Genomic DNA, 25,941 nt, shown 5'->3' with positions numbered 1-25,941 from the left:
ACGCGCTGCAGGGCAGGGAGGCGATGGAGACGCCGCGCCAGGGATCCAAACTGCTGATTTATTCTAGAATACTGACCTAAAGTTTTGAAAGCTGAAAAAAAAATCACTGGGATCTGGTTATTGTGGGGGTGAAATTGAGTCTGTACCAACCTCCACAGTTTATTTGCAGAAGTTGGTATACTTGCGCGTAAAAACGCGTCAAGATTCAAGGGATTTAAGGAAATAATCAATTATTTTCAGTTATTGAGCCACTTCTGGTGAGTCAGAGTAATACTAGATGCAGATGTGTCGTCATAAATCCCCTTAATTTGATTTTATTTTTAAGCAATGATCCCCTCCCAATCTTCTTGGTGTCAAGTTATTTTCCACAATCAGTGATGATTTGGAGAGCCATGCCATCTGCTGATGTTGGTCCTATGTTTTTTATGAAGTCCAAAGTCAAAGCAATTTTAAAGTTAATGGTTTCTCTGCTGACAAGGTTTATGAAGATGTAAGTTTAATTTTCCAGTAGGACTTGGCAGCTGCCCACACTGTCTGAGGAACCAGAATCTGCTTTAACAAGACCGGTGTTACTGTACCAGCAGTAGTCCTTCAGTGACGTTACATAAACCCCATAGAAAACTTATAAAGTATCAATAGGAAGATGAGGCGCCATCCATGTACATGAGCTGAAAGTCTCTATTAAAGCAAATCGGGCTTCTTGAGCAACGTCAACGGCTTCATTGTTGTATTTTAAATTTAAATTAGTGAATTCAGCACATTTTTTTCATATATTTATAAATAAATAAACAATAGCATCCAGGCGGACAACATATTTTCTTGATGTTCAACTGAAACAGTTGAGGAAATTAAGCATACTTTTCATTAAACCCACATTTCTCTGCTATAAAATGTTTCCATTGGTCTGGTATCATATTTCAATATTAAATGTTAGATTTCCATTATCTGTAAGTGGAAAATCATCATAATTAACAGAAATAAAGGCTGGAAAAGCCAGTCTCTTATGTAATTGCTCTATATAATGTGTTTTACTTAATGGTAAAGTTCCTGAAATAATTTGACTTTCTAATTATAGTTTAATTTTTTTGAACTGGTTTGTTTGCAGAATAAACCAATTCAATTATAGAAATACAATATTTTTTATATTTCAGTTATTGCATTTGTACTTTTCTTTGCAATTTTTCTAAACCACAAATTCCCCCTTAGACATAATAAAGTTTATCTAGATTTTGAAATTCTCAAAGTTTTCTGAAGGTGTTTTCTTTAATCTTTGCTTCCTTTCCTGACAATTGTAGAGCATTTCATAAGTCCTGCCTGTGAATCACTCTGGCATCAAAAGGCTTATTAACTCAGAGATATTTAAGTCAGAGCAAAACTCTAAAGTAGCTTTCAAATATTTCCTCACCTCAACAGAATGAAGATACAGTTACTCTGGTCTGGTTGGCGCAACAGATTGTTGTGACATTAGTCTTACAAAACAACATTTTAACTTTATGAAGTGTCTTAGCAGAAAGACAAATCTCAGGGGAATGAAAAACACAAACATGAAAAGGAGGAGCACAAATTCAAAGGACAAGCTGCATCTAAGGACTAAAAATACAAATCATTCACAAAAGATTCTGTTTGCCTTGTGCTAGTCACAATATTCCCTTTAAGGAGTTTGAAAAAAAGAACAAACTATTCTTATGGTTCATCTGTACAAAATATCCTTAATGCAACAATTTTCTTGCAGTGCACTCCCATGATAAGGGCTGAAATTAAACTGCTGACCTTCACTTTAAAGTTTAGCACCTAAAAGTGTAGGTAAATATGATTTTCCTCCACTTCCTGTTTCTAATAAGCTGATTGGGTTAAGGTCATATTCAGAAGAGCATCGTGTCTGTAATCTTCGCTGGTTGTTTGAAGTCTCCTCACTTTTTTAGACCCTGGGATATTTTGCAGAATAAATTAGATTTTTACCCTGAATAGCAGCCCTTACCGTGTTGATGTTGATGTAAGTCCTCAAATTTGAGCATGTTTCTTTAAAATCAGTCACAACAACCTGAATAAGAGACACAGTGGACCTCTGCTTTTCAACGTTCAGTATTTGTGGATCTTTGACAAATTTATTTCAGAATTATTCTGGGAAGCTTTTCTTATGCTACTGGCTAACATTTGCAAACTGACTGACTTCTACAGCAGTGCTAATACAGTTTCACTGTGTGTATTATTACATATTAAGGTATTCTTGTTGTTTGAACTATTGAAATAGGTATTAAAGTATTTTAGAGGGGATCTGAAGTATTTATATGCTAGCTGTGTAACTAGCAGCTATGTTCCCTAAACCCCCGCAAATACTAATACTGTACTGAAAATAAACTGAAAATACTACCATTTTCAACTGATGTGACAATTTATACAAGTTTAATTCAGTTAATTGTATCTAAAATGCACAAACAAGACCCAGGTGTGATTATGGACTCAGAAATAAACTCAAACACATTTAGTATCTTACTAAATTATCCCTTTACATCTCAAGCACTGTCTGTCTGTGTGTATTGACAGTCAATAAGGCACTGAATGGTTCTGGGCCTGAGTTTCTTTTCAGGTGTGAATTATTCAGATCTGTATGTTAATCAGAAACCTGTTTAACCAGTGTTCCCAGGAACACCTTCTATAGAGCTGGTGTCTAGTTTCTATGTAAATCAACTCAGCTCTGTACAACTTGGTTGTACCAAGCTGTACAGAGCTTGGTACAAACAATGAAAACATGTTTCATTGCAACAGTTTTTAATCAGTCTTAATCAGTTTAATCAGTTTTTAATCACTTCTGCTATTATGTTTTGTTTTATGTGTCAGTTAAAACACTAATTATTGTTTATGTATTTGATTTCAACAAATGGTTTTCAAATTTTTCTAAGCACTTGGAAATAAATGTTCTGTACTTTTGCTGTATTTCAAAAGTAGCGCTGTCATGGTGGGGTCTAGGTTTCTTGCCCACATGCAGAACACATATCAGTAAAATATGATTTATTAAGGAAACACAGATATGGAGGATGTGAACAACGAATTTCTGGAGAGGGCTTCTGGAGAGGTGGGCACACTAAGAAGTAGCAGAAGAGATGGTAAGTTCAAGGGTCATTAGAAACGGGAGGTGTGAGAGTGAGTAACTGATCTTACTTGAGGAAATGGTGATATCTGCCTGGGAAGAACACTGGTGGATTCGGGGTATTGGTTCTCAGAAAGTATCAACAGTGGATCCAGTTACCAGAAGATGGGTTAGTTTGAGTGGCGTCCAGGTGGATCATTGGAGGCTGCGGCAGAGGGCGGACAGATGGGTTCTGGAGTGGAAGACGGATGAGGAGCGGACCAACAGTCAACTGAATAATCCAGAAGGTGCTTGAGATCTGGTCGAAGGGACATGCAGAACTTTATTATAAATAAGAACAGCCAGGATGTGGTTGGTGTTTGCAAGGTCTTTAAGAAGTGTTGCCAAAACTGTAGGTTAAATTAAATAAAATATTTTCTCCCAACATTGGGTCCTTTGTTGGAAAATACAATACATGTGATACTTTAGGATAACGGGAGTTGTGTACAGTTATTCTGTGGAAAAATAAACATTTTAAATAAGTGTACATTTTTAAAGTGAACCATCAGTTTTGGTTCCTTCTTCATCTCCATCTTTGACTCAGCTTCTTGGGTCACTGCTGATTCCTGCAGTTGATGAGGCATCCATTGTGTAAGAAAAGGGAGTGAAGTATCTGATGGGAAGGTTACTGATCTTGTACGCTGAAACATCACCATCATCATCGTCGTCATCATCCTCCTCATCATTATCATCTTCCCGCTGAATCATAACAGATCTGAAAGTCAGACACAGACACACATGACTTGAAAATTTTCTGGCAGAAAAAGATGCAAGACGGGCAATTCAAAGGTCAGTTCAGAGGAGGTCAGAAAAAGGTCCAGTAGTTCTGTGAAATACGTAAATCTTACTCTGGTAGGGTTTTGGATCCTGGTGGCCCAGCACATAAGAAAACAGGAAAATATCAAACCTGTGTTTGCTTCTGAGGAGAAAATCCATCCTAAAGTTGAAGATTGTCAGAAGACCCCAAATCAAAGAGAATTGATTGAGTTGAAACTAATCAGAGATGTTTCAACTCATCTTCTAGAGGAAGTTATGAATTTTGTTCCTTGGTTTCCCTGCAAATATCTTAGTCATATTTAATTTCCAAGTTCCAGAGAAGTGTCAACACCTGTGTCAGAAGATACCAAATCAGATGTTTTGTGCTTTAATATGTGTCAGTGGGACAAGTTTCAAATGGTTTTTAGCTTCTCATTTTTTTTATCAAGCACCCGGGTTGTGCTTTAGAGATCAGACAGATAAACAGCGACAACATCAGCAACATGTTTGGGTCTTAGTTTCTCAGATAAGTTTAACCTGCAGAACGTTCTGGATGTTTTCCTGGAAATGAGCAGATTTCTGTTTTGAAGGCGAGGTCGTACCTGCTCTGCGGTCTCTATAACAGATTCCATGAAGGAGACGCAACAACCAGCCTGAAGACAGTACAGGACCAGTTTAAGTGCTTTACTTGTTTTCCAGGCTAACTTCTGCCACAGCAAGTTTGTTTGCTTGTTTCTAAGAATGGAGTTAAAGTAGAGACATGAAAATCTCACAAATGTTAATAAAACTAATGAGTCATATTTGTCCTAAATGTTCAGAGGATCTCAGGGAAAATAAAATTGTGCTCTTCCTTTTGCTTTATTTCTTTATAAATTAGAAATATTTCCCTTTTCTTTAAGGATATTCAAAATACGTTATTTGTTTGTGCCACTTATATACGAATGACTTACAAGAAAATGTTTTACTTGATGTTTGACCCCAATTATTTAGGTGTTGAAGAGGAAGAGGAAACTGCTCGGCTTCAGCCCTCTAGTGATCCAATTAAGGAACTGCACCCGTTTTTTCAACCACCACCTGTTGAGGGAAAACGAAAAATAATGAATCTTCATCACGTTTTGACAGCTGGGGATAGAAACCGTAACAGCAAAAAGAAAAGTAACAGCACAACATGCCTGGAAACAGTAAATCTCTAAATCCTTTAAATTATGCTCTACTGGTCAGAACGTTTTATGTTGTAACTGCCACAATTTCATTTGGCCTCACGGTGGCAGTGTTGTCTAACCTCAGGATTATATGAGCACGTATCGTTTTATTTATTTATTTATTTATTTATTTATTTATTTATTTATTTATTTATTTATTTATTTATTTATTTATGTACTTTTTCCTGCTTTATACCCAAAGTAATAGTTTTGTCTCCATTAACAACACAATCAACCAATCAGCAGCCTGTGTTTATCCAGTTCATATTTTTGTTCATACAAAAGGACTAACTACAGGAGACCAACATCCACTGAATCACCAGTGTTGGGTAGAATAAAAAAGAACCACTGGTCCTAAACAAAAACACAGCAGAACTGGATCAGAATTTCTTTATATGCAAAAGAAAAAAAGAAATATACTGATGTTAAAGCTGAAGATAGTGAGAGTGCTTCCTAGGAGAAGTACTCCATTATACAGAAACAAGAAGCCAAGCTATTTTTTTAATGGGATGGAAACAAATAATCACCAAGAGTAGTTTAAATTGGGGAATGGGGGGGGGGGAGACACAGAAGTACATTACCAGGAGTACTTTCTATGAGAAAGAAAAACTAAAGAACTGAAAGGGGGGTACTTTCTACAGAAAAAACAAACAAACACGGAAGCACTAGATCAAAAATAGAATAAAGAGTTCACCAGGTTTTTCTACAAGCCTCAGAGAAAATAAGTTCCAACATTTTGAAAAGTAATCTGTTAGGAAGCAGGTGCAGCTATTGATGTTCACTTCAGTGTGTTAAGATCTGACTGAATAAAACACTAAAGATTCAGACAGAACATCTTTAGCTCTTGGCAGATTCATGGAGAGCAGCAAGGCCTCCTAGAAAGTCAATTTACCACACCTGTTAACATTTGTTTCTTCCTCTAAGGGAGGTACAAATGTTAAAGGAAGGAACATTCCTTAGAACATTCCTCTACCATACAATCCACTGAGAGGATTGTATGGTGGCTCGTATGGAACCCCAGGGTGATATTTTACCACAGTGTAAAAATGCAAAGTCTTAGTTTGGTTTAGTTTCTAGTGCTAGTCTTGCTACATTTGAAATAACACAAAACTAACCTACAACTAACTTAGAAGTAACTTTTCATCAAGATATAGGAGTTTATTTTAAATCAATAATTTCTTAATATTGATTAAATTATACTAGCTCCACTGGCAGATTATTTCACTTATAACAAGACATTTTCCCATGTTTTAAGTACAATAACCTGCCAGTAGAACTCATCCTTTTTTTTAATCAATGTTAAGAATTATTGACTTAAAAAAGCTCATATATTTTGCTGAAAAAAGTTACTTATAAGTTAGTTTTTTTGGACCAGAAAGTAAAAAAGCAACTTTCAAAAACTTAATTGAAGAACTTAAAACCAAAAATGACTCAAATAATTGAATGCCCACAACTTCTCTACAATTGTATGAACTTCTTTAGTTAGCAATGTTTTGCAAGAGTCAGTAACAGAATTATTCAGCAGCACAAAATATTCAGAAAATAAAAACAGTCAATTGAACCTAACCTAGCTTTCCCTAATGCTGATACTGAAGGATTTTAAGTGGAGGGTATGTCAGACGGAATGACATTCATATCCCTCTGATTGAATTTTCTAACACAGACTTGTAGATTTCTTGGCTAAAGGGCAAACTGCAATCCACAATCTCCTTCTTTGAGTAGGTTGATCGAACTTCACTGACCAAGTTCTTTATTGTCTTTGGGGTTCAAACAGCAGCTGATGAGAGATGCCCAATCAGGAGCCCCAATGTTTAAGGCATGCTGATTGATACTATTTGAAAGGCAGAGTTTTCAAACTATCTATGGCCGCTGATCTTTTTCTGTTTACAGTGTTTCTTCAGGTCTCTGGTCTTCACCAAAAGTCTTCTGCAAGGAAGACTTCAAACATAATTTGTGTGTGCATCTTCTTACTACTTGTATGAAAATCTTATCTCATTTTTTGTCCTTAAAAGGGCATTGTTAACTGTGTGTTGTCATAAACAACACAAGCAACATACAGTTGTTTATGACAAGTATTGATCTTTAATAATGTGTCTGTTGTATGGAAATTTAACTTGCTTCTGTTAGGATCTTAGGTTGTTTCAGTTTGGTTTTGGGTTTTGTCATCTTTTTGTGTTCCTTAGTTTTTTCTATTAGTCATGCATGTTTCCATTTCCACTTCAGTTCTTCCTTAGTGAGTCTAGTTTATTTCTTGTTTCTAATTATTCTTTGTCTCTGTAGTTTGCTTATGTTTCTGTAGTTTAGTTGTTTTTTTATGTTTGATTTATTTCCTAGTCCCGTGTATTCTCCCTTGCCGGCCTGTTCCACTTCCCTTTCCCTCTCCTCAGTCTGCCTCCTCCTCCCTTCATTCACACTTGGAACCCATTGGCAATCAGCCCAATTCCTTTGTTCCAACATTCAACTTCCCAGTACTTGCGCAGTAAAGTAAAGGGGAAAAAATTATTCTGAATGTATGACATAATAACAGACTTTCTGAAATTCAGTAAAAGTTTTTGCTGTTCTGTCCACTATAATCTTGAAATTGGGATTTAAGATTATAGTTAGATTATAAGATTATTTCCTTTAATAATAAAGGACTCATCTTACGCTTTCTGTGTAAAGTATTAAACACCTGAAAACAACAAAGTCAAGTCAGTAGGAGCTGGTTGTAAGCCTTAGGAAGGCCAGCAGATATCCATCGAAACAAAGTACAGATCTTTGTTTCGATTATCTTCAGTTAGAGAATGTCGACACACCAGAGGTTCAAACATTCCCGAAATAATCATGCGTGATAGAAAGTTGAGAACATCATTTCTGTTAGCAATCACTCACTTACTGAATGTGAAGGTGACAAAACCTGTCTTTCACTTTATCACAATGATTTAAAAATAAATATCTCGTTCTTTAGTTCACGACCCAAATCTCATGAGTTATCTCAAAAGCTTTGGCTTTTGACCCAGCTCTCTGTTTATGACAGACCAGTACAGCACCAGCTTCACGGTACATGTCACACTAAATTCCCAAAGTGGGTGTTGTGACAAATGGTGCAAATGTCAAGCGCACAGTGTGGCTTGTAAAACAGGATTTGTGAATCACATTAGTAGTTTCTTGTTCTTGCATTCACTGACGTCTCTGTGTTAAAGAAAGAATATTTTTATTAAAAATGAATCTATGTGAAGAAGTTCATACAAGTTTATACAATATACAATAGCACTGGACTGAATGAATCACAAATATGAAAGTAGGGCTTGTACACAGTGCTGCAGAATCTGTGGAGTGTAACAGGAGTTATGTGTCTGTGAATGATAAAAAATATTCAACTTGTTTTTTTTCTCACATTGGTGTTGATTTGTTTTCACCTTGGATCTTGGATCATCTGGTGCCACTCTGTAAGTGTAAGATTTGCTAAAAGTGTGACTCAAGAATACAGTTTGTGTCAGAATTTGAAGAGGTATAATTGCTGGCCTGTAAATGTGAAAGACAAAAAAATATCACAGTTTGTCTCCTTGCTGGCTTTGATTATGGATTACTCTTGTTTGACTCTGGCTTTTCGCATTTTTGTAAGTTTGCTTTTTTCATCAGCTTTTCATTAGATCTCCAAAATCACCTGCTGTCTCATCATCTCTGCATTCGGATCCACTTTCAAAATACGCAACATGACAATAATGAACCAAGGTCTGTCCTTTAATAAGCATTACAAGTGTTTTCAAGCTTGTAATCAGTTAGTTTGCCTTTTGAAGGACAAAACTGGAGCTTTTTGACAAGTCACAACAGTTCACAAACATAAAACGGAAGAATACCAACACTGTCCCTACTATGAAACATAGAGGATGTTCAGTTATGTTCTGGACTTACCTTGCTTAATCTGGCAGGATGAAATCTCAAGAATATTAACACATTCTATATAGAAATATGCTGCCTAGTGTCAGAACGCTTAGTCTCACTTATGACCATTGGTCTTCAAGGAGAACAGTGACCCAAAATAGACTGATAAACACACGGTAATAGCTTTGAAAAGACCTTTGGACTATTCTGAACTGGCTTATTTTAAATGTCATTAAACATCTGTGGAAGTGTCTGAAATGTTTGATCTGAAGAACACACCCTTCATACCTAAGACAACTGGAGCAGTCTGCCCACAAGGAGCGGGACAAAATACACGTGAAAAGCTGCAGAAGTCTCATTTACAGGTACAGGAAATACAGGTACAGGAAATGGTTAGATTCCAATGATCGCCTCAAAAGGTAGTGCAACAATATATATATATATAAAATAAACACCACAGAAATGGTTCTCAAGGAAAACAAGCTTGTACAAGCAGGGCAGTTTGCTTTGAGGATCATTCTGTGTTTTTAATGCAACAAGTAAAGTAATATGATGGTTAATGTATAGAACAGTTAAATATACTGTACATGCTCTTAGCCATTTTTTGATGTTTTTAGCTGTTTGTTTTGGGTCACTAACCAGTTAGAAGACACATGGCCTGCAACTGAGACATTCTGACACTAGGCAGCACATTTCTCTCCAGAACATGTTAGTTGGGACAGTTGGGTCGTTTTTACTTCTTTGACTGTGAACATAGAGTTGATGCCAAAAAGCTTCAGTTTTGTCTCATCTGTCAAAAAATAACTAAAAAAAATCAGAATAATATTTAGGATTCAAATCATACATTTTTGAAAGTTCAGTTCAGCACCACTATGTCAGCTACAGCATAAAGACTGTTTCTTGCAAGTTCACATATGCTTGAATGTCTCATTTACATGCTTGCATGTGTGGACTTGCAAGCATGTCTTCACTACTAGTGAAGACAGTTGTTCTTCACTACTATATCGGTAAACCTGTGATTCATCTCAACATGGCCTGGGAACAGCCTGTCTGTGAGATGGCAAACCAGTGGCCTATGCTCCACGCACACTGGCCCAAAATGAATAAATATACGCAGAACCTTTGCCTAGTTTTTCACTATTGCAAGTTTTGGGCCATTTTATGGCCTGAAGAAACCAACTCCAGTGAGTGACAAAGCAGAAAAAATTGTCATATTTCTGGATAACCTCCTGACCTCCATTCAGAATCATTGGGAGGATTTTTGAATACACTCCCAACCTGTCCAGGGTGACCCCGCCTCTCACCCTTTGATAGCTGGAGATAGGCACCAGCACCCCTCCTCACCCCCCTAGGAACAAGGGTGTTAGAAAACGGATGGATGGATAATTTTTTGAATAAAACGTTCATTTAAATGAGAATTTAGGTGTTAGTATGTGATAGTTGACAGTTTCTAAAGGTTTCTAGAACTGTCCAGCTCCAATCCTCAAGGCAGACTTGGTGTCCTGTCAGTTTCATCATTTAAATGGTCCAACATCTTCTCAGCTTAAGTTAAAGCTGAGAAGATGTTTGGATATGTAAAATATGTATTCTATCTGGATATAAATCTATAAACAGTTTGGTTTCTGTCAGTTCTGTCAAGATAGAAGACTAAGCGCATGTCTCTTGCCATTTACATTTTACAAAGCAATTTTCAATAGAAGTCGTGCAGGAGCTGTTAATGCTTTGAACAGTTTGTGCAGCTGCTGCTGAGTTACTGTCCACAGGCGCCCATGGTGAGGAGACTGTCTCTGAAATACCAACCATATTCAACCTGGACAGCTCTGCTGTTGAAATTGAAGTGATAAGTCTGACAAACTATAATGACATAATAATCCAGTGCAGCATGTGGTACGAACTGACATTTCTGCACAGTGGAGATTTCTATTTTTGTGTGTAAAAAGTTTGATATGATGTGATTATGTATTTTAATATTAAAACAATATCAGCAGACATGCATATCTGTTGTCAGGGCTTGTACAGTAGTTAATCTCATTAATTTGAAGTCTAAAACTAATTTCATATATTCCACTGGCCACAGGCGGACATGTAGACGATTCTTCTAATGCAGGGGTCCCCAAAGTCGGTCCTCAAGGGCCGGCCTCCTGCATGTTTTAGTTCTAATGATGGCTCGTTAGAAGGCCTAAGAAGAACACTGACATTCTGAAAAGGTTGTTGGTGCCACCAAGGAGAGAACTAAAACATGCAGGATGCCGGCCCTCAAGGACCGACCTTGGGGACCCCTGTTCTAATGGCTATATCTGTTGTTCTTTTTATTAGGCTTCTCAGCAACGGATTTATAGTCTATTTTAAAAAAATAAAATAAAATGTGTTTCTGAATGTTGTTTGCCCAGGGCCCCAAACAGGCTAGGACCGCTCCTGCTTCTGTAACTGAAGGGAAGTATTCTGAACTCACAAGATGTGGTTTGACATAGATGATTCTAGTCAGGGCCAGTGGGAGCCAGTGCCCCTTTAGCCTACTGAAGAGATAATACTAAGTCATATCTTGTGATTATATGCTGTGGCACAAAAACCATAACTAATTGGTCCCTTCAACCAATTTTATGTTTTACTTTAACAATGAATTAAAAATTAAAGTCATGCACTTTTAGCTTCATCCATATTGAAATGGGATCACAGTTTTCATCAGCTCTGGAGCTGCAAGAGGTTCCTTTTCTCTGTAGGTCACCAAATACATTAAACGATGAAATATTGCTCTGTATTTTGTTTTAATTTTTCTTCGGAACACCTGTCAGAATTTATTTCCCCTGTGTTGGGAAGCACCCATGGATACAGTTGATGGTGCTTCAATTCCCATAACTGGATGAGGAGGTGGTATTTGTTTTATTTTTTGACAAAGTGAAGACAGGTTTTGTTACTTCATTGTAGTTGATCCATTAGTGAGTAGGCGGTAACAGAAAAATTAAGATGTCACACATAATTATTTCAACAGAATGTTTGCTCCTCTCATAAATTTGGTCTAGAAACTTGACTGCTCTTTTTGGCCCCACCTACTTGGGTGAGTTTATGTTCTCCAACTTATGATTACTGAAATAAAATACAAATCTACCCTGATGGACATTTGTTGACCTAAACAAACATTTACATTTTTCAAAGTGATCCCTCAGTTTTTACTTTATGTAGTTTAAATTGTTGGAGTTAGATCTGTTGAATTCAGGTGCGTAATATTTTATTCTGACAGTAGAAGGCACTACAGTTCAGTTCAACTGTTATTCGGAGAAAATCTTTATTTTGAAGCAGATGAGTTTGCTTGATTAAAAGACATTAAATGTAAATAAAAAGCAGAACTACAGTAACATAACGGGAATGTTTATACAAAGGAGGAGGTAGTTTGACAATAGTGGTTTCAACAGAGTCAAAGACAGCTTCCTCTCGAGTGCTCAGTTTGTTTTTTAAATTAAACATCTTGAAGAAGGCTCCATCACAATCCTGGCAGCCTGGTGACGGTTAAGGGTTCTGGCTCTTTCTTCATGACGTCATCTTCGTTTTTGACTCGGCTTCTTGGGTCGCTGCTGTTTCCTGAAGTCAATAAGGCATCCTGTGGCCTCAGAGATGGGAGTGAAGGATCTGATGGGAGAGTTACTGATTCTGTACGCTGAAACCTCCTCATCCTCCTCATCATCGTCCCGCAGATCGATAACTGCTCTGAAAGTCAGGCACACACACAGAGCTGTTGGACTCCAGATCATTCAGGCAGAAAGACAGATTCAAAACCAGGGATGACCAGCAGTTATGTCAAGATATGACAGACAATTAAAAATGTCAACATGAATGAATTAATGTACAATATTGCAGGGCTGAAACTAATGATTATTTTAGCAATGGATTATTCTGACTATTAATCAGATTTAAAAAATTGCTGCATTCTGCAGATTTTTCATTTCACTACTTCAATCTTTTGTATACAATATTATACCAATTAATAATTGGATTCCAATTGGAATAATTGGAATAAAAGGAGTTTAGTAGGCTTTATTTTTCATCATTTGAACCAGGAGAAACTAAATCTGCCACTTGCTGAGGTCTGGGTAGAACATGTTTAGAGAAAAAGAAAAGATTAATCGGTTACTAAATTAGTTGATTAGTTGATCAACAACTTTTTCATCACGATTAATCAGATTAATCATTTCAACCCTACAATACTGACACAGGTCTAAGTGTAAAAATATTATAAAATAGAAAATCTGTATGTGCTCTGCAAGAACTTCAAGACCCTACAGAGGCCTTGTGTTAAAACAAACAAACAAAAAAAACTTCTCTGAGCTCAGCTAAAAAGCATGAGACAAAAAAGTTAATGAAAAAAAACCCCATCAAAACTTGAGAAATTAAGAACCCAAACACATGTAATATGCAGAAGAAAGTTTAGTAGTTCTGTGAAATAAATCTTACTCAGGTTGGGGTTTGGCTCCTGATGTTCCAGCACCTGAGAAAACAGTTAAACATCAAACCTGAGTTTGTTTCTGAGGAAAAACATCCATCATAACGGTGCAGATTGCAAGAAGACCCAAAATCAGAGATAATCAGAGATACTTCAACTCGTCTGACAGGGAGTTCTGAATATTGATTTTTGGTTTCCCTGCAGCTTACTTAAGACCAAAACCAGAGCAAGGTGTTACCAAACAGGATTCAAATGTAGTTTTGTTGACCACTTACCTGAGTCCTTGCTTTCTGTTTTCTCCAGAGCCGACAACAGACTTCCCCTCTGATGTGTACAGACAAAGGAGCAAATTAAACAGTTGTTTTCATCACAGTATTTAAATATGTAAATAAAGCAGATTTTTTCCGGTTACTCCTACCCTGCTCACTGTCCCACGCTGAAGGCAGAGCTCTGTATGTCGGCTGTAATCTCTTAGAGGAACAGATTTCTGACAGATGTAGCATTTCTCCTGGTTTCTGTGGAGCAAAGAATAAGATTTACTGAGATTTTAAAAGGCAAAGTGATGCTAATGAGACCCACTTCATAAGGCTTGGATCATACAATCACAACATGGAGAAAAAAATGACAAGGTGTCAGATAATGTAGTTTGGAAAAAACTCTGCTAATCTGATTGTGGTTTCTACAGACCTGCAAATATCAGAGGGTTGGGTGGTTTCCTCCCATACCACCTCTGTTCTCTTCATTCTCTTCCTACGAGGTTTCAGTAAATCTGTCAACAAGGAAAAAACATCAGCACAACAAACCAGGAAAACAGTGATAATTTCCAATTGACTTTTAATCAAGCAAACTAATTGTAAAATTAGTTAATGTTACCAAGGACTAATCTCTGCATTACCTTGAAAACCTTGACTTTCAGGCCTCCTCTGGTCGACCATGGCCACCTCTCCATCACAGTACGCCGCATGCATCTCAATCTCACTCACGAGAAACGATCCCTGACAGATGGGACAGTCGACAGAGGCTTCAGGGCTGTGAGGGATGATGGATGCTTCCAGTTCAAGACATTCTGATCTCTGAAGACTTCGGTCCTCCATCTTCTCCACCTCTGGATTCTTTCTGCTCTTGACTTTCTTTACCCTTCGTGCAGTCTGTCCTCCGGCATCTTCGCCGTGACCTGAGATGTTTTCCTCTATTTTTGAGTCTGTTGTGGATAAAACGCATCACACATAAACTCACCTATGGCAGTTAATTTACCGAATGACAATGAAACTCAGAAGGTTAAGTATGTTTGCTTTTCTGTTCTTTTTTACTTTTCATATTTGGCTCTGGCTCCTGAGACTCGTCTCTGATCGGAGAATCATCTCTGAGGATCATCTTGATCTCAGGCAGCTCAGGATCTTTCTGTGAAGGCTGTGAAGAGATAAAATAAATACATCGCAGGATTTCTTTTCATCATTATGCACTAAGCCATAAAAGGATTCCTGAACAGAATTTTGAAATAGAGTAATATTATTTACTTCTAGCAGAGGGCTGACCTGTGTTTCAGCATCAGCACCCAAGCTCAGGTCTTTTGTGCTGTTGTTGTCACTCAGTTGAGTTTCTGTTTGTTTCAAACAGGAGAAATTTGTTCAAGTCAGCAGCTCAGATATGAGTGGAAACCTGAGAGCTAAAGTCATAACAGTAAACTACTTCACCTGGACAAACCTCACAGTCATCAGTGTCCATCTGCCCTTCATCACTCTCCTTGTTCCCCTCTTCCTCTTGCTGCTCCTCTTCTCCTTCATCTTTTCTCTCCTCTTCCTCTTCTGGAAGAAAATCAGCAACTTCGCTCCTTTTGCTGCCTCTCAGTCTTAGACCTCTCCTGATAAATAGGAAACAACAAATCAGAGTGACAAAGATCCATATTCTCAGATGACAGTGAACAATGAAAAAATAAAAAATATTTTTTGAAGTTTTGTTTTTTTTGTCAGGTAAGAATTTTGGAGTGTGAAATTCACATGGGCTTGGGTTGAATATATTTCGTCGCTAGGAGTCCAACCACATTTTTTCTTTAAGAGTTTTGAGATTTAGTTTTACCTTCGAGAAACACAAGGCTGAGGTGATCCAGCTGATGCTTCAGGGGGTATGGAATTCTGGGGAGAAAAAAACAACATCAAAATAAGAGCAGACCAACATCCCCAACTACCGTATTCTCCGCACTATAAGGCACACCACATTATAAGGCGCACCTTCAATGAATGGCCTATTTTAAAACTTTTTTCATATATAAGGCGCACCACATTATAAGGCGCATAGAATAGACGCTACAGTAGAGGCTGGGGTTACGTTATGCATCCATTAGATGGAACTGCGATAAAGGGAATGTCGACAAAATAGTCAGATAGGTCAGTCAAACTTTATTAATAGATTACAAACCAGCGTTCTGAAAACTCCATTCATTCCCAAAATGAACAGCTGTTGCTTCCTCCACTTCCGCACCATTGATTGTTCATGTTAAATTCTCTCGCTGCTGCTCTATGGGCTCTTTGCACCTCAGCTTCCGCGTTCGGGGAAAAGCGGCTCAATCTTTTCCGATCTATTGAAAAAGGCTCTTTCCTTTCTTACCTTGCAGGGCTTGTCCAAGGTAACAATTAATGATCTACATCGATCCGAAGCCCCGACAATAAGCTGGAGAAAGGTTTTAAGATGTTCGCCTCGTTATACACAGATACGAAGGTGAGTTTTACTTTCTTTAAACTTTGTGGTTAACATTAGCTTTAGCTTATGCTAGACATTTTTCTTGTAAAAATGTGCTATTTAAGTATCTAAACATTTTTCATATATTCTAACGGACAATGTTTTTACCTTATGTTCAAGTATATTACGTGCGTTTATTGTCGTTAGTGTCAGAGACCAAGTAACGGGGGTTTTACGGTTCAGGCTTTTTGCTTCTGAAACCTGAGGAACAACAAGCCCATAGCTTAATAGTGTCTCTTAATAGGAGCCATTTTGGGGTCTTTACACAAAACCCAGCGTGCACCGCTGGCTACATCGGCGTCTGCTTTCCCCCGTTTCTTCTTCTACGGGGAAAATGAAGTCGGCGGCTGCTTACCGTAGTTGCGAGACCAGTTGTGGCTCAATATTGGTCCATGTATAAGGCGCACTGTCGGCTTTTGGGAAAATTGAAGGTTTTTAGGTGCGCCTTTAGTGCGGAAAATACGGTACATTAATAACTGTTTTGACTTTTGTTTCTACATGGCAAATCATTCATTGTAGATGTAGCAGAGTAACAGAAAACAGTCATAAAGTGCAGATGACCGATTCTGTTTAACTGAGTCAAGGGAAATGATCTAAACAGCAGCACTAAGGAGTTTAGTCAGCATCATTTATTTGATGAGCTGCAGTATGGAACTTTTCTAAAAAATATTTTTTATATATATTTGTTACTGTCACTATGTCAAAACAGATAAGGTTCAGAAAAATAAAAGTTTCAGTTAAATTCTTATGATGATGTTGGGAATTTGTTTCATATTCAAGGAATCATGGCTCAGAATGATTGGAATAATTTGAAGGTTGTAGTTGCCATATGCTGAAGATGAAATACCCTTAAAATGTTTTATTTCCAACGAGACGACGACACTGAACACACCACGAAGTGAGCGGTATCATCAGAGCAACAAGATGGTCAAAGAGAAAAAATGCTGTTTCTGTGGCAACACTAAGAGACTCAGAGGATGTGTGAATATAGTTTTGAGCTGGAATGGCTGTTTACAGGCATCAGAAGTTGGTCGACAGGAAATAAACGGTTCAACAATTCCCAGATGTAGCCGAATAATTAATGTTCCTCAACCCCTGTGGAGTGAAAACAACTTTAATCAACTTTTGATTTGGAATAGAGCTGCGGGTGTGCTGTGGTGGCGCAGGGGTTGAGCACAGCCCACATGTGGAGGCCTTGGTCCTTGACGTGGCTGTCGCGGGTTTGATTCCCGGCCTGGCGACCTTTGCCGCATGTCTTCCCCCTTCTCTCATTACCCTCTTTCCTGTCAATTCACTGTCAAATAAAGGTCACTAGAGCCAATAAAATCTTTAAAAAAAAAAAAAAGGAATAGAGCCGCGGTGTTTCTAATTTCTTAAAAAACGATTGAGTTATTTTGTACAGTGTATATGAAAATAAATAACCAACTTAGACACTGTTTGGAGGAAGAGGGCATACAGGGATGTTTAATGTATATTTTATGATGTTAGGCTATTTTAACTCACCTGTTCAGGGACTAGACGAGAACGAGCTTAAGCTAAATCCCGTGCAACATCTTTTAGTAATGATTTTGTACATGTTTAAATAAACAAAAATAATAATAATTAAATCAAAGTTGGCTGACCTGTGGCTCCGACTGGATGGCCTCCCCCCACTCAGCCTTCCTCAGCAGACCCCTTTGAGCCTCTTTCAGACTCTTCTCATAAACCTCCATCTGAGCCATGATCACCTTAGGAAAACATGAGCCGTTCAGCATCTCTGACATTTAACACTTATGCTAATATTAGAACTTTAAATATTATTCATTTTGATAATTAATGAGCTTATTATCTGGATATAAAAAATGAGGAATAATCAAGTAATTCAAGTTTGTCTAAAATTTAAATACTGTGTTTGTCCAACTGACAATCAGATTCACCTTGGTGTACGTGTCTGGGTCCAGGCCTCTTGGACAGAAGGGAACCCCCCAGTAGTAGTGGATGGTCTGTCTGTCTGAAGGCTCCCCACGCTGGGGCGACGCCCTGCGGACCTCCTCCTGTCTGCTCACAGGATGCAAGGCCGAGGTGGGTGGCTGTGACGAACATTTCTGGGGTTTCAGGCTGGAAACAGAAAGACCAAAGATGCTTGTGTTTCAATTATAAGCCAAACGGCTCCAGATTTTGGAGGTTTACAGGGAGAATCAATTAGTTATGAAGTTACAAAGGAAAATATGATCTAAAATGGGCATTAATCGTAAACCTAAAAGCTGCTGGTTTATTTATAGGGATATTTAAATGAAGCTGCTTGTTTATTTTCTTTCAAGTGACTTGAATGCTCAAGCATTAGCATGTCAGTATAAGCCCTCATCTATACTAACTCCATGCTGTGAACCATCTCTAGAACATTGTTAACATTGTAAACAATTTTCTCTAGATTATCAGAAAAAAAACTTGAGAAGATGATTAAAAATTACATAGCAAAAAGCTACGTTACTTTAGAAGATTGAGGAAACGCCATAAAGACACTAATTTAGTTTAAACATTTTCAACAGTGAACGCTGAATGTGAATTATTCTGTGGGGGACGGGGGGGGGTCTTGGCAATCTTAAATTTGGAATAGATTTTGTAAAAAAGTGAAGTTGCATAATCGTTTCTGAGTCAGCACTAGGTCAAGACGCCCTCTGCTGGACAGCAGGGGAGTAATCCAGGATTACTGTGGGTTTAAAACTGAATCACAATCTGTACTTTGCATATTTTTATACACCGTCTGCTGTCACAGATTATGTTTCAAGTTTATTAGTCATAAATTATTTATGCAAAATTATTTAATGTTTACTATTAAAAATATGGAGAACATTTTCATTTATTTTCTGATCACCTGAATGCAAAAAAATTAAAAATAAAAGTGTTTCTTACAGTTATGAGAAAACTTAAATTTATATGTAAGGTTGATGTACCTGCAGTCTGGCCCGAACGATTCTTGGGAAGCCGTCAATACATGATTCGGGGATGATCCCAACTGATTGTCTGCTGGAACAGCAGCTTTCTCCTCAGGGAAGACTGGGCTGAGAGAACCAACGGGCTGCAGCAGAACACACACGTCCACACACACACAAGGATGAGGACAAAGGTTCAACACTGAAAACACAACATAATCATCAAAAACAGCTTTAATCTGAATGTTTCCGCACCGTAATATCATCTTCCTCCTGTTCTGACCAGATCAGCGTCATGTCGCTTGTCAGCTCCGTCTCTGCAGAAGTCCAGCCTTCGCAGTTTTCATTCACCTCTTCTAATGGTTAATAGTTACGGAAACACAGAAAGTCAATTGCTGATCGCACATTTAAAAAATGAAATGTGCAATCTTACGTCGTACCTGACTTCGGCGAATGTCTGTTGCACTCGGCAGTTGGACAGCCGCCAGACTTTATGTCCTTTAGATAAAAATAGAAGGAAACCAGAAGCAGTTTAAGTGGGTTAGGTTGTGACTGATGTGGAGTAATAACAAAAAACAATAAGCAGCTGGTTCTTGCAGTCTAGTTGAAAAGAGTTTCACAATATTTGCCTAAATATTGTGAAGCATCCCAAAGCAGCTGCTCTAAACTTACAGAAACTATCACATGGGGCATTGTGTTGGTCTCTTTACACCACACATCAAATTCATCTGATTTAACTCCTGCAGCTGTTCCATTGACAAACATGTTAAATTTTCTATGGAGATCATAGTAATAATCACAATTTCTTTAAAAAAGGAGAGGGAGAGAGTAATCAGACAATCAGGAATCTGACCTCTGGCCCTTCAAGAAAAGGTTCACCCCACACAGGAAGATTAGGATTCAAATTCAATTCAAAAATACTTTATTGATCCCAAAGGGAAATAAAATGTTGCTGTAACTCAAATATCTTCAAAGAGAAGGATTTCCAGTAGCAGTCAGTTAGCAAAGACTCTGAAGAGGCTTCTGACTGAAGACTTAATAGGGAAAAGATGAACATCTCTTATGTTACAATGTCACTGCATGATGGTAGTTTAAATAAACATGTAAAAAACACATTTTTGTAAAAGCTACATACATCATGCAACTTTTAGCAGTTTTTCTTTAACCTGGAATCATTGTAAAACCAGCTGACCTTCCTGCAGCCAGAAGGACTCTGGTCACGGCCAGAAGCTCGGAGCTGCTGGTCGGTCCTTTGCAGTTCAGCGGGGCTTGTTGACCGCTCATCTCTCCGCTCCACCTGCCCTCGGCGGGGATCTTTACAGAATGAAGACTGTCCTGAGGGGCTTTTATGGAACACAGGGCTCTGGGGGGAGCCAGACCTCACAGTGGGATTTGAACTCTCCTGAGAGGAGAAGCTGAGCTCTATATTTTCACAGGCAGGATGATTAGAGCAGTCAGCAGTCCTGCCAAAAACTGGACTCTTAACAAATGTGGGGCTCTGCTCCAGGTGTCCTTCACGGCCCATGTCATCTCCTGGGAACACAGGACTTTTGGGACAGAATATGGGGTTACTCTGGGGGAACACGGGGCTTCTGGGCTGAGCAGATTTTTGAGTGGAAATCAAACTGTCCTGAGAATACAAGACAAACCCAGAGCTCTTGCAGGCTTCCACTACATCCAGGTTGAGGCGACTGACATGAACATCCGCTCTGCAGCCGGTCAGCGGGAAGACTGGAGACATCTGGAGCTGGGAGTCTTCAATATCTGTTGAGTCGGAGCTCTGCTTCCCGAACAGGAGAAAGCATGTAAATGATCACTTTTCTTTGGATTCTTTACTGATTGTAAAGTATGAATGGAAAGGAAAAAAAAGGTGAAACTGTAATGGACCTGCGGAGAGTCCAGATGAGCGGAGACCGGTTCTGTGATACTGGGAGAATTCTCAGAGGAAACTTTCTGAGTCTGTGACAATTCTGGTATTCCCATTAGAGGACTGCCAGCTTGTTTTCTCCGCTTCTTTCTCCTGGTAATAATTTCATCTCCTGGTCCAAAAGCTCCTGGAAAAAAAACAACACAATCGACCAATCAGCAGCTTTCTTCATACAGAAGGAATAACTACAGGAGGAAGAAATCCTCAGACTCACCTGAGTTCATGCCACCCTCCTCTGGCATCATCTCCCCGTTAGAGTATGAGAGTTTTCGTCGAGAGCCGGTGCTCTGGGGGACGTCATCAAGCAGATGTTTATTTGGAGACTTCAGACCAGGTTGTGTCTGGTTGACCATCTATGAGGGAGAAAAGCTTCTTTGATTAAAACTGCAAATGTTAAGGTCTACTCTCCCGATGATTCCTCTCATTGGGATCATTTTTGGTTTTCTGTGCAGGTTTTGGTCTAAGTTCATGACTTTTCCAGCTTCACCTCTGAACAGGAAGATATCTAAATGTGAGCTGGAACATGTGAGATCTAATGTGATGAAACTATTTCAACAAGAGAGAACAGATTTCTCCCTGTATTTAAATATGAAAACACTGAGATTTAAACAGAGAAAAGGTGGGTTAGTAAAAATCATGGATTATTTCCACTATTTGTTCAGGTATCAGAGTTTCTGCTGGTTTCACCAACTCAAATTTAAGACTTTTAAAGACCACTATGAATGGTCACAGCAATTTATGAACTTTGCCCAGCTAACTGATGATAAATTTGCACTTACCCATGATATATGCAAAAACATTAGCTAGCAAGCAACAGTATACTAACCCACCTGCCTCACAGACCACAATGAAGATGTCTGAGTGCAATTCACTTTCCTTTGATAGAAAAATCCCGCGAGAAAAAAAAATACATTGAATATAGAAGATGAAATAGTCCTGTCAAGACTAAATTAAAGGCCAACTTACTTTTTTTAAATGAAGTTAAGACATTTCAAAACATTATTTTAGCTAAATTAATTTAAGGCTTTTTAAGGAAGTGTGGATACCCTGGATGTGCTAACTTTATTCTTCTCTTATCTTACCTGAATTACAGCCCAGAAAACCCATATCCCTGTTTCAACAGGATTTCTGCAGAAAGTAATGTCAAATCTGAACTCACGCTTTCCTGAATGGCCTTCATCACATTCTCATCCTCCTGCTGCTGTCTCAGTGCTGTGTTGCTGGCTTCCTGTTTGCTGAGTTGTAGCGCCAGGTCCATCTCCTCATCCTCAGTCATCTCTGAGCAGCAAACAGACAAAACCAACAGAATTTACCTAAACAAATCCAAAGCACTGGGCCAAGAGTGTTTGAGTACCAAGAGTACATAAAAACGTTTCCTATGGGCTATAAAATACAGAAGCAAGAATGCACGGAAAGAGCAAGTTTTTGAAAGAATAAGTTCCAACGTTTTGAAACTTTCTCCAGTGAATAACAGCCTGCGACAGGAAACGGTGACTATTCGTTTATCCACCTTTTCGTCTGGAGTGGTTCTTCCTCTCCCTTCGGCGTTTCTCTCGTGCTAATGATGTTGACCGAAGCGAAGACGAGAACTCATCCTGAAAAACAGATTCCAAACCACAGATGGAATTTACTCTTCTATAGCTTAATCAGTGAATATGTTTTAGGTTCAGTTTTTAATACATACATTAAAACTATAAGTTTTGATTTTAAACATCTTTACCCTGCTTTCTGTGTCGGTAGAAGCTATGTCCTCCTGGGTGTTTGCATCCTGTTGGCTATCAGAGGAAACGTTCTGAGCCAGCTTCTTCCTCAGAGCCATCCTGCTCTGCTGCTGAGTCGCTATGACAGGAAGAAAAATGACACTTGAGAGTTTCTACAAACTGAATATAAAAAGTATTCACCATCTTGGAGGTTTTACCCTATTCTTGCTTTTACAAATCAATCAGAACCAAAAATGTGGCCTTTTGACAAAGAAAATAGACAAAAACAACTCTTAAATATGAAAATTGTTTTCAACTAAATAATGACTATTAAATATATTTAACATGGGTGCTGCACAGGGGGAAGGCACAACCCACAAATGGAGGCTTTAGTCTCCAGCCTGATGACCTTTGCTGCCTGCCCCCCTCTCATTACCCACGTTCCTGTTTAACCACTCTCAAATAAAGGCCACTGGAGCTAATAAAAACTTTAAAAAATAAATTACATAAAACAAGTGATCATTAAAAAAAATAAAAAGTGCAACTCCTTTTCTAGTCAAAATTAAGAAAACAAGTCTTTCGTTTAAGCCTGTTGAAATAAGCTATTGATCAGATGATTAATTAAAATTAACTCAATAATTTCCATTCTGATGAATAATATTTTAGAGTGCCTATAAAACCTCTAAAAAGAGGCAGATGTAGCATGCTGGCTGACTCAATCTAAAGGAGCAACATCTCTACTGGATAACTGCTCTTAATTTTCTTTCAGGCAAGAGACAACCACAATCTAGAGCAGCAACTTCTTCAATTCAGAAAGCCCTTTTGTTTTGCCTGAAATTAAAGATGTTTTTAGTATATTGTTCATCTGCATTGTTTTGAAAATAACTAGATTTATTTTATTTCTTAGGATTCAGGACAAAGAAAACACATCAAGTCTTTACAAGTTTAAAAGTACAAGTCTCTCAGTAGAAATAGGCCAACTGAGGTTCTTCTATATTTAGACAAGGTGACAAATCACATATTGTAGCAGTTTAATGACATCAAAGTACTAAAAAGCAAACATCTATTATGTACCATCAGTGATGCTTTGTTGTTGAACTTCTAAGCAAATGTTTAGAGATGCTAAAAAAATATTTCCTACTGACTTAATATATAGAATCTTTGCTCATTTTTTGTCAAAGGTACTAAAAACTACTTGATCACAAAAAAGCTTTATGTATCCAGTATCTCTGTATTTGGGTCGTAATCCATAACTATGTGTAAGGATAGATAGATCAGTTAAACTGCAATCAAATGAGTTCAGGAGATGCTTGTACTAAAGCAGGGTGATGTTAGATTTATTTTATTTTCATACTTGGAAAATCATTGAAAATTAATTAACTCAAGCAATTTGCTTCAACAACTGCAACTCATTTTGTATAGATTCATCACACTCACACATACCGTGATATCTTTTAAATGTTTTGTCATTAATTTTTATAATTAAGGCTTTCAGCCAATTAAATTATTATTTTTTTTCAATTAATTTTGTTTCTCGGTACTAAATAAGACAAATAAAAATCATTGTAATTCAGAAATATTTTCATTATTGACTCATAAGAAGGGGAAAAACTTGTTCAGGTGACCCCATGCTGCCAAAACACCTGATTTAAATGAGTGGCTGATTTAAAAAGCATCTGCAACACTTGAAATACAGCCAGTGCTGAAATGGTCATTTAAATCAGTTGTGCTTGGTTCGGACCAGGATTGAAAAGACTGGTCAAAAGTAAGATGACAGACTTCAGAAAAGCAAAAGCAAATGAGGCGGATTAGCAGTGCTTGCATCATCCAGGACATGTTCCTGTGAAGTTTCATCTCTTATTGTCCAGAAAGTGAGTTGTTAGCATGTCATGAAAGTCATAAGATTGTCATGCAGTCTTCAGTCAGCAGCCTATTCAGATTTCCTACAAGACTGACTGCTACTGGATAACTTTCTTTCTCACACCATCTTTGAAGGTACTCGGATGATACTAGTTGCATTTTATTTCCCTTTCTAAAGTATTTTGAATTAAATTGAATCACTTTCTGTACAACGAATCTACATATTGGTTTTCATATTTTCAACTGAATTACTGGATTTACCTTTTCCCTAATGTTTAGATTTGTTGCAGTGCACAGGTATGTTGAAACTGTAGGTGACTCAAGACCAACCGCTTCTTTCTCTCGATTTTTTATGTTATATTGTCACGGAAGTTACAGCAGCTGTTACCTGACGACGGTGATGAAGAGTGTCTTCCTCTTTCTCTCATCTGCGTGTGGGATCATCCAACCCTGAGCGCTGACTGGCAGGAAAGGCCTAAAGTAACCAAACAAACTTAATAATAAATTAATGTTTAAAAAGCACAGTCCCGTTAAGCAGAATAAGGCAGCTGAATGTTAAATGACTGCGCGCGAGGACGGCGGTTGGTATGGAAACAAACTGAACACACGACACACCAAAAAAGCCTCAAATAAAGTTCGTTCGCTCAGTTTCCTGATCAGATAACTATCAAGTTACAGCACGAATTAACTTTTAATTTGTTTATGTGTGTGTTTTTATTTTAATCTAAAATCTACCAAAGACAACAGCAAAGTACGACAATTTCAGTTTTAAAACACTCACCGCAGGGTTTTTTTCTCACTTTCGCGGCGCCATGTTTGTTTCTGTTCACGCTACCACGTGATGTCTACGTAAGACGTATGTCACGCTCCAATCCAAAGTCCCACTTAGTCAAGTCACTACTATACGTAGCGAAAGACAATACAGTTCTTTGACGCACTTCTTTAGAATTGCATTAAAGAATTTTATGTATGAATACCTTTCTGACGACTTTTTCCTTTTATGTTTTTAGTCATCTTTTGACTCATCGTTGGCCAAAAGAGTATTTTAAAAATCCTTTCCTAAAAGAGCGTTTATGACTTTACCCTAAAAGGGAATTCCTTTTTGCAGTAAAGTAATAAGATTTATAAATAAACTCGATTTCGAGTCCTACATTACCTTAGTGATTTATAAATCTAATTACAGTCATGTTATAGTACTAAAGAACACAATACATTAAACACTGAATGGTATTGTTTTTGAGCTTCAGATATTCCGGGGGGGGGGGGGGGGGGGGTTGTTGTTGTTTTTTTGTTTTTTTTTGTTAATTTTCTTCCTAGGCCAGTGGTGGTTTTTGATTCAGACTATGTGGCTCAATGCCCAGAGCACAATTTTATCAAGGGCGGAACAAATTTGGAAAAAATAAAAATAAAAACATGGATGCA

At 38.0% G+C, this 25,941-nt stretch overlaps 1 protein-coding gene across 4 annotated transcripts; it reads right to left on the bottom strand.

Annotated features, from left to right (window-relative positions):
- Positions 1–12,210: 12,210 nt before the first annotated feature.
- Positions 12,211–25,340, bottom strand: uimc1 (ubiquitin interaction motif containing 1). 4 transcript variants are annotated; one of them, XM_023342901.1, is made up of 24 exons: positions 25,301–25,340; positions 24,908–24,994; positions 22,680–22,798; positions 22,470–22,554; positions 22,119–22,237; positions 21,174–21,312; positions 20,920–21,086; positions 20,682–20,812; positions 20,225–20,579; positions 19,473–19,530; positions 19,288–19,388; positions 19,054–19,178; positions 18,037–18,217; positions 17,743–17,847; positions 15,461–15,516; positions 15,079–15,245; positions 14,902–14,984; positions 14,695–14,794; positions 14,280–14,585; positions 14,072–14,153; positions 13,803–13,899; positions 13,660–13,708; positions 13,396–13,429; positions 12,211–12,651 (listed from the first exon to the last, which is right to left on the bottom strand). In XM_023342901.1, exons 2-24 carry the CDS (start codon positions 24,945–24,947, stop codon positions 12,483–12,485), a joined length of 2,868 nt encoding a protein of 955 aa, XP_023198669.1. In that variant the 5' UTR covers positions 24,948–24,994; positions 25,301–25,340; the 3' UTR covers positions 12,211–12,482. The 4 variants fall into 4 exon arrangements, with proteins under 4 accessions (XP_023198669.1, XP_023198666.1, XP_023198668.1 ...); XM_023342898.1 differs by having other exon boundaries at positions 20,225–20,812; XM_023342900.1 differs by having other exon boundaries at positions 14,920–14,984; positions 20,225–20,812.
- Positions 25,341–25,941: the final 601 nt, after the last annotated feature.

The sequence above is a fragment of the Xiphophorus maculatus genome, chromosome 11, assembly GCF_002775205.1.
Source record: "Xiphophorus maculatus strain JP 163 A chromosome 11, X_maculatus-5.0-male, whole genome shotgun sequence".
NCBI lineage: Eukaryota > Metazoa > Chordata > Actinopteri > Cyprinodontiformes > Poeciliidae > Xiphophorus > Xiphophorus maculatus.
This window is presented reverse-complemented; position numbering and strand designations above follow the sequence as displayed.

What these genes read in the sequence shown, in the direction of transcription:
- uimc1 (XM_023342898.1), bottom strand. Translation starts at nt 24,947, where the DNA reads ATGAGAGAAAGAGGAAGACACTCTTCATCACCGTCGTCAG. An exon ending in CTCATCTGGACTCTCCGCAG is followed by an intron (nt 20,813 to 20,919) that starts GTCCATTACAGT and finishes TTCGGGAAGCAG; the next exon opens with AGCTCCGACTCAACAGATAT. An exon ending in TGAAAGTCAAGGTTTTCAAG is followed by an intron (nt 14,154 to 14,279) that starts GTAATGCAGAGA and finishes CCTTGTTGACAG; the next exon opens with ATTTACTGAAACCTCGTAGG.